The sequence below is a fragment of the Myotis daubentonii genome, chromosome 2 (genome assembly GCF_963259705.1).
Source record: "Myotis daubentonii chromosome 2, mMyoDau2.1, whole genome shotgun sequence".
Classification (NCBI taxonomy): domain Eukaryota; kingdom Metazoa; phylum Chordata; class Mammalia; order Chiroptera; family Vespertilionidae; genus Myotis; species Myotis daubentonii.
This window is the reverse complement of record NC_081841.1, coordinates 76,520,357-76,537,554: the sequence shown is the minus strand read 5'-3', so window position 1 is coordinate 76,537,554 and position 17,198 is coordinate 76,520,357. Positions and strand designations below refer to the sequence as shown.

Here is a 17,198-nt window from a genome sequence, read left to right as displayed (position 1 = left end):
AACCTTGCACTTGTGCCTGTGCATTTCAAATGCATGTTGGGCATTTTTTAATGCTATTTTTAATCTTCTGGGCATTCTGGACATTCCTGGTATTTATAGTTTACTAACTTATTTCCTCATGTAATCTCACCAAATCCTGATACCTCCCACATAGAAATTACTTAACAGGTGCTGTCCATATTGGTAACTTCATCTTTGGATGCGGTTAAACATAGTGTTGAATAAGCTCCTACAAATTAAGTTTTGTTTTTCAGGATGAGTTTAGTTGTGAGCTTATTAAGGAAAGATAGCCATGGCTTTAAAACTGAATAAATATGAATCACAATCTCTCAGTAGTGTTAATAAGCTGCTAAAAGGACAAGTTCATGCTTTTCTTAAATATGTACTCTTTGGTCCATGTTACTTGGAGGAATCATTTTTGCATTTTCTGTATCTATTATTAGATACTATAATTGAATTTTTTTATATAACATGACCATTAAAGAATCACACAGAAAAGAGCACATTAGTGTTATCTAATACTTGAAGTTGCTATCATATTGATTTGAATTCCTTCAATTTTTCTGTAATCCACTCACTGTAAAATACACACATCTTCATGCAATCATATCTCATTCTCCCATGGCACGAAGCAAAATGTATTCTTTTCTGACATTAAATCTTCCACACAGACTTTAAATTTCCTCCTTTGCTACTTGCTGCAGAATTTGGCGTCATCACTTGTCTCCCTTTTTCCCTGGATCCTCCTTCTCTCTCCCTACTGCTTCCTCTTCCTCTGCTCGCTTCCCCCATCCTCCTTCCTCTCAAACTGTATGTTTTTTTTTATTCTTCCATTAAACAGGACACTTTTAGAAAGATTATTCATGACTCAATGGATATCTGCACCCCTTAGTTACTCCTCAGCACACAAGCACTCTACAGCAGATGTTTACATGAAGGGCATTAATGCCTGTCCAATGCCCAGAACAAGCTTCCTCATTTCAGTACACCAGCTAGCTGGCAATGTAGCATTTGGCAGCATCTGCTACATAGGCGTACATTGCTTTGCCCTGTCTCACTCAGTCCGAGTACTAGAGCTTAAGCTAGCATAGCTACCTAAGGATTAACAATCCACACCTGTTGACCCCCTCCCTCTCAATAGTGGGCTCACTCTCTCACCACTCTTTCCCTTTTCTGACTTTACGCAGACCTGTGAGATCTCATACTTGCCCACAGCTTCAACTATTACATAGGTTTATTTAGCTTGGTTTATTCTTACTTCTGTCCTTCAGAAACACATGATTGATAGCCTAAAGTCACTGCCTGCTTGATATTCCAAAGGATACATTAAACTCTACTCATCAAAATCTGAATTTGTTTTCCTCCTCTATGTTAATCATCTTGTTTAACGGCAACCTGTTACTCACTCAGGCCTAGAAATCAGGGACCATTTTATATTCCCTATATTCTTCATCTCTCACATACAATGTGAGAGCAACACGTATTCTACAGTTCCTGGAAAGCATCTTGGGTCACCTCTTTAATATTCACATCAGATCATGTCATAGCCCAACTTTAAGTCTTTCAAAGGCTTCAGAACCAACGAATAACATACCTCTCACTGTGCTCAAACCACAGTGGTCTTCTACCTGTCTCTGGAACACACCAAGGTCATTCCCTCACGGTCCTTTTGTTCTTGTCTATGCAACACTGTTGCTATTATTTAAGTACTTGCTCCTGTGACCCTCAAGTGTCCCTATACCTGGCACCTTGGGTGCTCAGTTAATATATTAGCTCAATATGAGCTGCCTGGCTGTTACAGGAATCCATCCATATATTGTAGATTCATACCACCAGTGAACTTATCTTCTCAAAGGCTTAAAATAATCCAATAAAAGTTATCAAGTCTGCAATTTAAATAAAGACAATTTGTGGCCAGAAATAGCAGCAGACCTAATTTTACCTTACCTGTGTTAAATACAAACAGCACCCAAGGCCATAAAAGCTAAGATATAGAAAAAGATGTGGTCAAAGTAATTCTGTGAGTGGGAACAGCACTCCCCTGTTACTGACCAAGTGCCTCTGGGCTGTTATAGGACAAAGAAGAAACATCCTGTTTGGAATAGGTAAATGAAATGTGTAAGTCGAGCCATGCTATCATAATTCTCTGTCCTCTACTTTCTTGTTTCTGTTAAAGTCTGGATTTTTAATTCATTAATAGCATAGTGCCAATGCCAACTAAGAACAGGGGCAAAAACTTTACATTTAACTCATGTGTATTCTTCTGAATCAACCTATTGAGGACATGCCAATTTTATTCAAAGTTCAACCACATCAGACAAAATTAGAATCCAAGTCATTCTTACTCACAATCCAATGTGATTCTGACTAATACTTTTTGCCTGGAAAACTACCTTCTCATAGCATTTACATTTCTTAGGCTTTGATTTTTCTATTTCTTTAAATTTGTTTTTAATCAGAAGCAGAAATTTCAATATGACATGCACATGAGATATTACATGACATTTGGGGGCTAATAAGGAGCAGGAAGTAATAAAAAGTTACTGAAACTCATGAGGGTATTTTTATAGGTTTGTACAGATGTTTCAAGAATAATATCTACGGACTGCATCTCTATCCAGTTATAAGCTTTGGAGGATTTTTCCTCCTGTCATAAAATAATAGCTTGTTTGTTCATCGGGTTCTTAGAATCAAATTGGAATGATAGCAGAGAAGGTAAGAGTTTTAGTATCCAACACCCCCTTATGGTTAAAATGATGAAAGCAAAACCAACATCATTGGCCTTAAGAAATATAATATATGATATTCTGGGACTATAGGGATTTATAATATGAAAGCCTGCCGGGGTCCAACCCCAGCGGGTCCAGGGGTCCCCAAAGGTGTGGACGGAGTCGGCGAAGAAGGAATGACACGGAGACAGCGTTCAGTTGATCAGCAGCCTAGCCAGGATCTCTAACCCGGATCTCCAGCCAAGTTCTGGTCTGGATCTCCAGAGAGGCTCTGCTTCAGATCTCCAGCGAGGTTCTGTAGCCATGTTCCCTCGCTAGGTTCTCCAGCCAGGTTCTGTCCAGGCTCTCCAGTCAGGTTCAGTGTCCAGGTTCCAGTCAGGTTCTCCTGCCAATCTCTGTAGTCAGGTTCAGTCCAGGATCCCTTGCCATGTTCTCCCGCTAGGCTCTGTCTCTAGGCTCCGAGGCCAGTCCCTCTCCAGGATCCTCCGGCATGCTCTCTCCAGCGAAATTCTTCTGTCTCTAGAGAACGTTCTGTGTAGGTTCTGTGCCTAGGCTCTGTCTCTCTTGGTCCTGTCTTCCAAGCCCTGTGTCCTTAGTTCTGTGTTCTGAGTTCTGTGTTCTGAGTTCTGAGTGTTTCTGTCTTGTTACAACTGTATTTATACCAGTTGATTCAATCCTATCAATCTCTATTACAAAGGTTAGGGCGTTTCTTATCTCCATTCCAGGGAGAAAAGATTATGTAGTTTAAGCATGATTGTTCGTAGTTAAAGGGATTAATTACCCGCCTGGCACTTAGTTGAGGGGTTTTATTCCCTCCCTAACTTCAGGGGAAAATCCCTACCTGGGGATTCAACCTTTCTCGGAGAGGTGACCTTGGTTAAAACACAGCGCCAAGAAGGTGAGCAAACATATTAAGAACCGTATGCCATATATGCCAGGTCCCTTGAAACAGCAAGGATGGACCGGCTCCCGGCAAAAGCCCTAAAAATCTTTTCACAGGTGGTAATTCAGAAATGTGCTCCTTGTAAAGTTAGTAGCAATACTATTCTTCATTTCCATATCAGTTTAGGTAGTAAAAATGTTCATAATTATATGTCATTATCATATCCTAATTGGAAATTATTTTTATTTTTATTTTATATATTTTATTGATTTTTTACAGAGAGGAAGGGAGAGGAATAGAGAGTTAGAAACATTGATGAGAGAGAAACATCGATAAGCAGCCTCCTGCACACCTCCTACTGGGGATGTGCCCACAACCAAGGTACATGCCCTTGACCGGAATCGAACCCGGGACCCTTTCTGCAGGCCGACGCTCTATCCACTGAGCCAAACCAGTTAGGGCGGAAATTATTTTTATAGATGAGAAAGCTAAGGCTCAGAAAGGTTGCATGTTTTTCTCAATAGCACACAGCTGTAATTGTAAAAGGGTACAAAAGGATTGCAAATGCTTTAAGTAAAACTTCAGAAAACAACTATAATTAATTTCCATAGTCATGTTAGTGCTCAGAGTAATTAAATTAGAAAATTTCCTTAAAATTTATGTACTTTACAGTTTTTCTTAACAGTGATTTTTTTTCCCACAGCAGCTACACAGAGTTTACAACATTGTAACAAGTCCTTGGAGTGCTCATTAAACACACACACACACACACACACACACACACACACACACACACACACAGGCGCAATTGATGTGCTAGTTAATCACTTTAAAAATAAATTCCTTTTATTATTTTGGATATTAGTTTTCTCACATTAAGTAAAGCACGTCAGCAGGTCAAAAAAGTTCAGTTTTTTTTTTCATATTCCACTCTCTGACAATTGAAAACTCATAAAGTTTATATAAAATGTCTCTTCTGTGCTAAAAAGAGTTTTGGAAGAAACCTCACGCTATGGATTTTGGCTACCCTTCTTGACTTTATCTCTGATGAAAGTTCAGGTAAGGCATTTTGCATTTCAGGCTGTCCTGTGACATTAAGTTGTGGCTATTTCATTAAGAAAGGGGTAAGTTTTTATTTCAGCAGTTTATTAACCCATTATTTTGGTATAAACCTTGAAGGTTTACCAGTCGGTAAAGATAAGAGAAGACTGAGGGAAAGGCAAACCTCAGATTGATGACTTTCTGGAAAAGGCCATGAATCATATGTCCCAATTAGTCACTGCTCAGCACACTTCCAGAGCGTGCCTTTCGAGCTATTTCCAAAAGTGTTGAAGAATCCATGTGTTTACATTGGACTTTGTTATGAACAAAGAAAATACTATTCATATATTTCAAAAGTGCACATGGCACGTTCTGTTCTTCAAGCCAGTTGTCCAGACAAAAGGGCTCCACTTCAAATTGGAAATGGGTTGTATTACCACCAAGACCAGTGTCAAATTATTCAGACAGGAACAAAAGAGATGTCAGGATGTGTTAAAACATCTGGGGATATGCTACTCAGGAGTCATACACATTCAATTGTACTAATGCTGTCACTTGTTCATAAACGGCAAATACATATCATAGAATGTTTCAAATGGTTTCTTAAACAAGGCAAAATAATTTCCTAGTCCATTTACAAATGCAGTTAAATCTGGAAGTGAAGATAAGCACTATTTTAGATTCAATGTGATTCTTACCATCTGAGATTGACTCCTAGGACATCCATTGATATCTTCAACTTTTTCATTTGCTAAAGTAAAGAAATAAAATAAAAGAGAGAAAAAAAAAGAATGATGCTTAAGCAATGAATTGAAACACAAAAGGCTAAAAAACAAAACAAAAAACAACACTAAAACAAAAAACAAAACACCAAGCAAAATGCTGCTGCTACATTCACTCTATCTCCCAAGCAAAGTACAAGAGGACACACTTGTTAGCAGCCGACAATTCCATATGCACAAGGCGGAAAAAAAAGGGAGGGGGGAGAGTGAGAAGGAAGTTGCTGCTAATTCTTTAGTCCATGCCAAATGACTGCTGACATGAAACCTTTCACAATTGTCCCCGCTGGGTCAGGATACAGTTTCAAGGAATCTCCGAGTGCGTAAGTTGCTCCAGCTAATGCAATGCACACATGGGAGACATATGGTTTAATGAAGCATTCATTTCTGACAATTCAGTGTATGTATGATACAGTTCTATCCATTTAAAAGTGTGACCACGCTGCCTTTTTCAAATATTGCCACAAAAACATTTCAATTTAAATCATGGGAGAGGAGAGCTATGTTAATCTCAGACACATGGACCACATTTGCATGCATTTGACTGAAACTGTGTTTTACCAAAAGGAGTGGGAGCAGAGCCAGTCAGGTTTTCCCTCACAGGGCAGGGCTTACCTATGATCTGGATGATCTCGGCTAGCAGCACTCCATCTGCAATGTCTTGTTGCAAATCCTTGATCAGCCGCTTGTGGCCCGATTTTGCCAGGTAGTGGTTGGCCCAGTCAGTGTAAATCTGTTGAACAGAGGGAGGGAAGACGTGAGATGGCTGAGGGAAAGGAGCTAATAAAAACTCTGAAGACAAATGCTGGATTCAAAGGGAAGCTATTCTGAATCACATTCCAGTTCACGAAGTCATAGCTCAAAAGGAAATAGTTGTAAAAAATTTTAAACAGCTCTTTCCTCCACTTATCTCCTGTTTCACAGGGAGATGATTCACTCTTTCAAAACCAGGGGCTAGTCACTTGTGACACAGCAAAACTCCCCAGATGACTCCTGCTTGCAAATCAGTTTGGGATTTCACTCTCTTGCCCCTGGTTCTATCAGATAGTAAATAATCTGTCTAGTCTTGTAGAAGGAAGCCACCTGGACCGATTTCTACAGAAACCCTACTATAAACATGTTTCTCTGAGAAGACTTTATTTACATTTGTCACGTGCGATACTATATGTGACAATATTTTGGCATCATTTTAGGAATTAATTGCAAATCCCTAAGATATTTTATTCAGACTTGTTTTCACCCATTTCAGCCTCTTGAAATGTGTTTATATAAGAGAAGAGAGGAAGCAAATGCAATTATTACATAGACATTACAATATAGAATTGAGGGCGCTGGCAATCTGACACAGTAAGATGACTCCAGTAACAGATTATGATAGAAGAAAAAGTTGGAACTGGCCAGAAGCTTCACAAAAATAAAATGTTACCAATGTTTCAATTGTAATGGGGCCCCTACTTGTGTAATGTAACTTAACAGAAAGGATAAAACTGTTCAGACTTTTCAGTTTTAATTAAAACAGTATTCTGAAAATAGGACAAATTAGACTGGAAAGGTAAGTTGTAGCTTAAATCAGAAGCCCTGAATGCCAAGCAGACTGTAAAAAAAGCACTCTTTTATATCTAACCAAACCAAAGGTAGTTTTTACAAAAATAACATGAATCAGAAGTGAAAGTCTCCCCACAACTTGCAACTCCATCCACTATGGAATAATTTGGCATGGATAGTCCTAGAAGTTTTTTCTAGAACTTTACACTTTACTTATAACACCATGTTACACACACACACACACACACACTAGGATTTTAAGCTGAAGCTGGCTAAAATTTTATATATAATTTTAATAAAACTTCTAAAACCATATCCCATATATTTTCCCATACTTTTATCTCATTATCTTTGATTTTCTATTATACACAATATCAATCCCCCTGTTAAAGGATGTTTAATTTGTTTAAATATGTTTCCATTACAACTAAAGTTGTAAGACACCCTTATATCTCTGCACACTCATATGCTGGTATTTTTACCTAAAAGTAGAGCTGGTAAGGTTTTGTGTGTTTTTTTAATGTATCCTATATATAAATATTCAAAAATACAATCTAGAAGATAGAGCATTTCTTTATTTTACAAAATATAAAGTTGCATCTTAATGCATAAGTAGTAGTGATTAAGTTTTCTGAAAGATATAAATAATTGGAAGCAGCCATTTGCATAGGAAAAAAATGAGAGCAAAATTACATCTCCTTTCTCATGTTCATGATCTTTGATGAAAATATTAAAGTGTGAGAAAAGTAAATCATACAATTATCTTCAGAATTAGAAAACAAGCACATGACTTCTAGATGGTGATCATCTTCCTTAAAGATTTTATTCTTCTTGTATTATTTATTGTAAATTTTTATAAGGATTTATGCTATTTAAGATCTAAAACATTGACACACTCCCCTCATCTACACATCAAACAAAATATAGCATTAATTGTTTGGCCTTCTAGTAGAAATTTCAGGTTGACCCAATATTTTTAAAATAGTTTTTTACTGAATTTACTAGAGGCCTGGTGCATGAAATTTGTGCACAAAAGGAGTGGTCCCTCAGTCCAGCCTGCTCCCTCTCCAATCTGGGACCCCTAGGGGGATGTCTCTCTGGTAATTACCATGCTGTTACGGGTTGACCCAGTCTTGATTTGTGCCTATGTTATAGCAGTGAGTTATAAGAACCAGGTGAGTGACTTTAAAGATAAAGAACATGAATTCTGGAGTCAGTCGGACATCCCTCTCGCAATCCAGGACTGCTGGCTCCTAACCACTCTCCTGCCTGCCTGCCTGATTGCCCCTAACCCCTCTGCCTGCCTGCCTGATCACCCCTAAATGCCTCTGCCTGCTGGCCTGATCGCCCCTAACTGCTCCCCTGAAGGCCTGATTGCCCCCTAACTGCTCCACTGCCTGCCTGATCACCCTTAACAGCCTTTGCCTAGGCCTCTGCCACCTCAGCTTTGTCCAGAAGGACATCCGGGAGGACGTCTGGAAGGTTGTTTGGCTGTTTGGTCTAATTAGTATATTACATTTTTATTACTATAGATTGGGATGACATTGGTTAATACAATTATATAGGTTTCAGGTGTACAATTCTAGAATATTTTCATCTGTATATATATTGTGTGTTCACCACCCCAAGTCAAGTCTCCTTCCACCATTATTTATCCCCCTTAAACTCTCTCCTACCTCTTCAACCCTCCTTTCTCTCTGATAATCACCATGCTGTTATGGGTTGACCCAGTCTTGATTTGTGCCTATGTCATAGCAGTGAGTTACAAGAACCAGGTGAGTGACTTTAAAGATAAAGAACATGAGTTCTGGAGTCAGGCAGGCCTGGCTTTGAGGCCAGCAGATTCCTCATTTGCAAAATAAAAATAACACTACTTAAATTATAGGATTGTGTCAGAACTAAGATAGCACTTGTAAAGTACATGTCACAGAGTCAACCCTGAAGAAATGTCTATTATCATCATTATTATGGCATCTGGTATTTGCTAAGATGGCTTTCCAACAATGTTAAACGTATCCTTTGGCAGAGGGTTAAAAATGAGAGAGTGCTGGAAAAAGAAGATGAAAGAAATTGTATTGCTCGTTCCTGACATTACGCAGACCTCTGACTCTTCCTGACTTCTGATGCACTGGGCCCACAGATCTGTCCACCCTCCACCCAGAGGAACATATCTGATTGTAAGCTGTCATGTTCTCATGCAGACCTCCAATGCCTCCATCGGGACAGCAACTCCATAAAACTCCATATTTCATGGATTTTCTTTTATGAAGGCATTACATTATGGAAATTTTTTATCTAAATAGATATAGAATGAAATACATTAAAAATGAAACCAAGAAGCCCTGCCAGTGTGGCTCAGTGGTTGAGTGTCAATCTATGAACCAGAAGGTCATGGTTTGATTCCTGGTCAGGGTACATGCCCAAGTTGTCGCTTCCATCCCCAGTCAGGGGCATGTAGGAGGAAACCGATCAATAATTATCTCTCATCACTGATGTTTCTATCCCTCTCTCCCACTCTCCCTTCCTCTCTCTGAAATCAATAAGAACATTTTTAAAAAGTGAAAACAAGAATATTTGCATTTGGCAAATGCATGCCAACAGTACCTTAGCCTCTATCTAAATCCCTCACAGGACTTAGGTGAGAAAACCAATGGGAAGCCAGCTGCTAAACTTCAAGACCTTATTGGGAAAGCCTATAATTTGGCTCATGAAACAATTTTTACATGGACCAGGAATCCCAAGCTTAAGAGCTTTGACTTGTAGAAGGAAGCCACCTGATTTCCACAGAAACCCTACTATAAAAATGTATGTTTCTCTGAGAAGACTTTTACATGTGAAACTTTGCTCAGACAATGGCTCTGACTTTACCTGAAATCAAAAAAATCAATTCAGACTACATAAATAAATGAATTTAAAAGAAATCTCTATTAAAAACTAAGTCATATACACATTATTTTACTTATTATTTCTAATAAACATATGTAAAAGATACCTAAGACCCTTCAAGTATATCAGTGCCTTTCAAAAAGATGTTATAATCTAGGTAAGGAAATGTAAAACAATAAAAAACTTGTAAATGTATATGTTAAATATTATATAAATATTTTTTTCTATCTTTTAAAAAATATCCTCAGGTGAGGATGAAATATATTGTAAAAAACCATCTATCCTGCTTTCAATGCACAATGGTTATTAACAATCCTTTCTTCTGCAGAAAATATAGCAGTTTGTTAATTTTTAAGAAAGGATTTGGATATTATAATCATACTAGAGGCCCAATGCATGAAATTCGTGCAAGGGGATCGGCCCTCACAGACTCAGCTTCATCAGGAAGGTCATTCAGCTGTCCAGTCTAATTAGCATATTATGCTTCTTTATTTTATTTTTTTAACTATGAAGGCAGTTGATAGTACTTGTCGATGACTGTTCTTCAGACAGATTCTGTCGACCACATCACTTTCTTTTGCCTTCAGAGGTACGTTGTGGCAACAGTTGGTCTTCAGGCATATTCTGTTGACAATTTTGGCTTCAGAATGTCAACAAAATCATGATGTCATTACCCAGTGCCCACAGCCACCATTTCTGGGCTAGGCTGGGCTGTGGGCTGCATTTTGTGCCATGGCAGTATAGGCTGCGATTTAGTGGGCTGTTGCTCTAGGGTGGTGGTGGGGTCTGTGTCCTACTTGGGGGAAACCGAGTGTTGCTTTGTGGGCACCAGGTCCGCAGTACTGTTTCTCTGTGTACATCACGGCAGCTCCTGCATTGAGTGTCTGCCCCCTGGTGGTTAGTGCACATCATAGTGACTGGTCGGACAGTGGGAAGGACACTTAGCATATTACCCTTTTATATATATATATATACTAGGGGCCCGGTGCACGAAATTCGTGCACTGGGTGTGTGTGTGTGTGCGGGGGGAGTGTCCCTCAGCCCAGCCTGCCCCCTCTCACATACTGGGAGCCCTCAGGCATTGACCCCCATCACCCTCCAATCGCAGGATCAGCCCCTTGCCCAGGCCTGACGCCTCTGGCCTAGGCGTCCGGCCCGGGCAGCGGGGACCCGCAGCTGCAGTGGCCCCACGATTGTGGGCTTCGCTTTAGGCCCAGGCAAGGGACCCCTAGCTCCTGGGACTGCCAGCTTCGACCGTGCCCAGCTCCCATCGCTGGCTCCACCCCTACTTCCTGCTCTCACTGGCCAGGGCGGCAAAGGCACCTGATTCTCCGATCATGGCTGGGGGGCAGGGCAAAGGCGGCCCCAGGGCCGCCTTTGCCCTGCCCCCCAGCTCTTAGCTCCCCCCTGGGTTTCCGATCACTGTCAGTGGCAGGGGGCTTCTTCCTGCTTTCCCTTTCGCCTCCCTGCATTGTGCCTACATATGCAAATTAACTGCCATCTTGTTGGCAGTTAACTGCCAATCTTAGTTGGCAGTTAATTTGCATATAGCCCTGATTAGCCAATGAAAAGGGTAGCTCGTACGCCAATTACCATTTTTCTCTTTTATTAGTGTTGATATATATAGATATTGATTTCTTAATTTTGGGTTGGAAAAGTGCAGGATGTCTTATACAGCAAAAAATATACTAATGTTACTAATGTTTTAGTGGAAATTAACCATAGACTACTTTGGAGTTCAGATCCAAAATCCAGACATGATTTCATCATTCTGTTGTATTTATTTGAACAGATTCGAATGACAGTTGACTAGGTGGTTTTCATCCTCTCTCATTAGAATATTACAATAAGTTTACCTATGAGTTTTAAATACATTGATAGTCTATGCATCTTTGCTTGAAGACTGCCTCATTAAAGACACACCTCCTATCTCCATGCTTTTATTATTATAGACTAGAGGCCTGGTGAACAAAAATTCATGCATTAGGGGACGGGGGTCCCTCAGCCCAGCCTGTGCCCTCTTGCCATCCAGGACCCCACGGGGGATGTCCATCTGCTGGTATAGGCCCACTCCCCAGGGGATCGGGCCTAAACTGGCAGTAAGACATCCCCCTAGCAGCCTGGGAGCCCTCAGGAGATGTCCTCCTGCTGTTAGGCCTGCTCCCTGGGGGATAAGCCTAAGCTGGCAGTCAGACATCCCTCTGGCAGCCTGGGAGCACTTGGGAGATGTCTCATTGACATCCCAGGGGAGCAGGCCTCAGCCATCAGTTGAACATTCTTAGCATTGAGGATGAGGCAGGAGAGCTCCCACCACCACTGCTGCACTCACAGCCATCAGTCCGGCTTGTGGTTGAGCGGCACTCCCCTTGTGGGAGCCCATTGACCACCAGGGGGCAGCTCCTGTGTTGAATGTCTGCCTCCGGTGGTCATTGTGCATCATAGTGACCAGTCATTCCCGGTCATTCCACCATTAGGGTCAATTTGCATATTCCCTGTTTATTATATAGGATAATGTATATAAAATATCATAGCACAGTATAGCATATAGTTTGTCTTATTTCACTTTTTAAAATATATTTTTTGTATACCTCTTACTATTTGACCATTTTGAAACTCAAAACTTAAGTAACAGTTTAATAGAATAAGTATTATTACTTGTTAAATAGGTGATTAGAGAAAGGATTAAAGCAATACTTTAAATGATATATTTGGAGTCTCTTTTTGTAATTGGTTTCTCTGTTTCTGCCCAAGAAATGGGGAAATGAAAAGTTGACTGGATATCATTTTAAGCTACTATTCATTCTCATTTCCCCATTTTATTTTTGTAAAACCACTAGAGGCCTGGTGCACAAAATTTGTGCATGGGGGTGTGCATGTCCCTCAGCCCAGCCTGCACCCTCTCCAATCTGGGATCCCTTTCACAATCCAGGACTGCTGGCTCCCAACTGCTTGCCTGCCTGATTGCCCTTAACCACTTCTGCCTTCTAGCCTGATCACCCGCTAACCAATCTCCTGCCAGCCTAATCAACGCCTAACTGCTCCCCTGCCAGCCTGGTCACCCCTAACTGCCCTCCCTTGCCAACCCAGTCACCCCCAGCTGCCCTCCCCTGCTGGCCTGGTCACCCCTAACTGCCCTCCCTTGCTAGCCTGGTCGCCCCTAACTTCCATTCCTTGCCAGCTCGGTTGCACCTAACTGCCCTCCCCTGCAGGCCTTATCGCTCCCAACTGCCCTCCCTTGCTGGCCATCTTGTGTCCACATGGGGGTGGCCATCTTGTGTGTTGGGGTGATGGTCAATTTGCATATTACTCTTTTATTAGATAGGATAGTGAAATTTTGGCTCTAGTCTAAATCTTATTTCACTTAACTTCAATTGCATTTCCACTGCTACCAGCAGCATGAAAAAAAAAAAGGTCTATATAGCATTCTTTCTCCAAGAGGTACTGTCCACTAACAACTGTTTGAGAGTGAGCCACTATTTTAAACACTTTAAATGGCATAACTCATTCAAACCTCAAAGCTCCCTTAGAGGAGGAAACTACTATTCCATTTCAGAGAGGAGAATCTTGAAATAGAGAGGTGAAGTATTTTCCCCAGGTCACAACAGCTGCATGGAACCCAGATGTTCTGGCTCAGAATCTGCACTCTTAGCCCCCACAAAAGGAAATGTTTCATTTATGAGCCTTCCATAATTCCAGCCTCCTGCAGTTATTTCCATGCCTCTCACATGCATGTCAAACTTGGGGGGGGGGTGTGGAGGAGAATCCTTTATTTGACTGCTATAACATCTGGTGTCTACAGAGTGCTCTATGGGGAATCCATCCTAAAGGCTTGCAAAATTCTAATAATGCAGGTGACAACATGAACTAAAATGTGCATGTTAAACTGTACCAGAAAAGTATTTTAGTTAAATAGTCAAGAGAACTTTCTGTTCTCACAGTTTTCTAGGGGTAAAAAAAAAACACCAAACAAGCAAAACACATACACACACGCAAACGCATACTTGATATTCTTTTACCTTCTTTTTATCTCAGTCTGATAATTGATGTTAAGAGATAGAGCAAATAAATTTAAGGTAAATATTATCAACCATTCTTCAAAACCTAAATAATATGGCAGAAAGTATGTGTAAGAGAATAATGTTAACAAAACACAGATTGGGGAGGAGGGTAAAGGGGATGGGAATGGATTAACCAAAGGACATATATGCATAACACAGACAAAAGTGTGGGGAAAGTCTGGGGTGGGGTGGGGGCTGGTGGAGGGGGGCATAGGGGCAGAAATTGGGGGACATCTGCAATACTAACAACAATTTTAAAAAAAGAGAGAATAAACATGTACAAATCTTAGCATTTTCATTTCTAAGTTTCTGACCTGGATTTTTATTCACATACTAATAATTAGCAGTGAAGAATGACTGCTAGAAACTTCAGTGTAAACCAGTGGTCCTCAAAGTCTGATCCCAGGACCAACAGTCTGATCTCTGAGCCATCTGAGAACTTTTTAGAAATGCAAATTATCAGTCCTCACCCCAGATCTACTGACTCAGCAACTCTGGAGATGGAGCCAGGAATCTGAGCTTTAACAAGCACACCCTCCAGGTGAATCTGGTGTGTCTAATGCGTAAAAACTAACGGCATAGACCAATACTGTTCACAAATAAAAATGATTGTATTGCTAACACTTTAAACTGTATTTCAATGTAAAGAGAATGCTACCTCCGTGTAAGGAAAAGGTAACAAAAGAATGTTGGCTTATATAGAATTTAACGTAACCTACTAAATTTATCTTTCTACCAAGAAAAACCCACTGAGACCACAATGCACTAATTGTAAATGCTATTTGCAAACCATTTGTTCCATTGTTGTTGTTGTTTGAGAGATAGATAGATAGATAGATAGATAGAGAGAGAGAGAGAGAGAGAGAGAGAGAGAGAGAGAGAGAGAGAGAGAGACATCAATTTGTTGTTCCACTAATTTATGCATTCATTGTTTGACTCTTATGTGTTCCCTGACTGGGGATCAACCTTGGCTTATAAAGACAACACTCTATCCAACTGAGCTACCTGGCCAGGGCCCTATTCTGATGTTTTTAACCTTTTAAATTATTAATGATTTAATAAATCATGAAAGTTGGGCATTTATTTCAAAGTTTTTTTCAAGACAGAAAATCATTTATTTATTTAGAAAGTGGTGAGCAGGGGGTGATTTACATTTACTTAGACTAAAAGCATAGAACTTGGAAGCTGAAGGGAATATACTTCCTGCTGTGCTAAAAAGCAGCAGTGAGAGTAATGGAAATAAAAGTGTAGCACCCACAGCTACTCAGACATCCATCTAGCCAGTGACAGGCAGCAGGAGTAAAGTTTTGGGGTGGGGGGGGGGAGACTTTTCAAAATATTTGTTTTCTTGCCATATTTCTTTCCTTTTTATTACATGAGTTCTAGGCAAACACAGCACTATCTGGAAGATTTTCTTGATCCCCACTAAAGCACATCCTATTTTCATAAATATTTGGCATTTTTGAAGCTATCATAAGTTATAATAAAACACACACACCACGCCCCAATGCATATATATACATGTCACATGGCAAGATTGCTAAAGACACTTTGTTGATACAATGCATATTCCAATCAGACAATTATTTACCAGCTTTCTGCAGGTGGTTTCTCTCCAGTGACATGCTATAGCTCCAAACCACCACAGGTAGGGGCTAGAGCCACATAACTCTAAGATCATCAGACAATTCTGGCTGCTTCTGTGTAGCTTTGTTACATGGCAAGGTAAAACTGCTCTTGACTGCTAAAAGAATGCCAAGATTTCAGAGCCACCAGATTAACAGCCACCTTACAAATCTCCAAATTCTTTACTGAAATCCTTTCACTTTAAATGTACCCCAATTGCTAGACTGCTAAGGATTCCATTTGAATCCCTTATAAGTTATTGCACATTAAGTAAAACAGAAAATAACAATGGGGGAAAAAATGCAGGCTGCTGACTGTATGATTTCATATTTTATTAATTTATTTATGTATTTAATATGTTTTGTTGTTGTTGTTGTTTTTGTTTTTGTTTTAGAGAGAGAGGAAAGGAGAAGGGAGAGATAGAAACATCGATTAGCTGCTCCTGCACATCCTTTACTGGAGATTGAGCCCACAAACCCCTGCACATGCCCTGACTGGGAATCAAACCAGTGACCTCTTGGTGCATGGGTCCATGCTCAACCACTGAGCAACACTGGCTGGGCTCATATTGTATTTATATACAAATATAAGGTGGCAAATACAAATCAAAGATTCTAAATTGGCCAATATTTCAAATTCAAGCCTCCCAACCAAATTTTACAGTCTGTTTCCTTATAAACCTATCCCTGTGATTGAAGTTCCTCTTGTTTAGAAACATGATCTAAAACGTCCATCCAACATGGAACACTCAGGAAATAAAACTTTTCACTGAGCAGACAAGTTGATCTCAGTGAGGTAGTTGTTCTCCAATTCCCAAACCCCCTGAGGAAAAAACAGTGAAATTTTTTAAGATTTTCAGAAGTGGAGACTGAAGTCAAACAATTTGGGCTCCTTTCCCAGACCCACTTCTTACTACTAGACTCGAGTTTCCGTATCTTTAATGCAGGGATTATAGCCTTATCTCCAAGCCTATCTCACATGATTATTATGAGGATGAACTGTAATAAAAAACATTTGCAAAAGCAAGATGTTCTATACAGAATAAGGCATCATTATTAAAATCAATGAAACATGCTACCCATGAATTACGTTCACATATTTGCCCCAAACATGCAATAATAACTATTGCACATACATAATGAGATCAACCACTTTTTGTTTCTTAATTTCATTAATGAGACATAGAAGGTAATTTGTTTCCATGAAATATCCTTATTTTGAATCCTATTCTCCATAGTTTTTACACTCAGGGCAGCTGGAACTGCATGTCCCCATGGAGCGTGATAGCCATATAATGAAAATGGCAGACCTTTCATCAGTATGAGTTCTTGAGTGACTGTCTAAACCAGAGGATCCCAACTCTACATCCAACACCAGGAAATGCCTTGGGCTGTGTGTGAGAGAAACAAACAAATACTGTGCTGAGTCCCTGAAACCTGGGGTTCTCTTAGAGCAGAGGTTCTCAACCTGTGGGTCGCGACCCCTTTGGAGGTCGAACGACCCTTTCACAGGGGTCGCCTAAGACCATCGGAAAACACATATATAATTACATATTTTTTTTGTGATTAATCACTATGCATTAATTATGTTCAATTTGTAACAATGAAATTGGGGGTCACCACAACATGAGAAACTGTATTAAAGGGTCGCA

General features: G+C 40.1%; 1 protein-coding gene across 5 annotated transcripts in view; it reads right to left on the bottom strand.

Annotated features, from left to right (window-relative positions):
- NAV3 (neuron navigator 3) overlaps window positions 1–17,198 on the bottom strand; it is an 860,737-nt gene that overhangs the window by 265,413 nt on the left and 578,126 nt on the right. For all 5 annotated transcript variants that reach the window (XM_059683697.1, XM_059683694.1, XM_059683698.1 and 2 more), the window contains 2 exons: window positions 6,048–6,165; window positions 5,352–5,404 (listed from right to left, as the gene is read on the bottom strand). In XM_059683697.1, coding sequence (XP_059539680.1) covers window positions 5,352–5,404; window positions 6,048–6,165 — 171 coding nt within the window. The remainder of the gene's footprint in view (window positions 1–5,351; window positions 5,405–6,047; window positions 6,166–17,198) is intronic.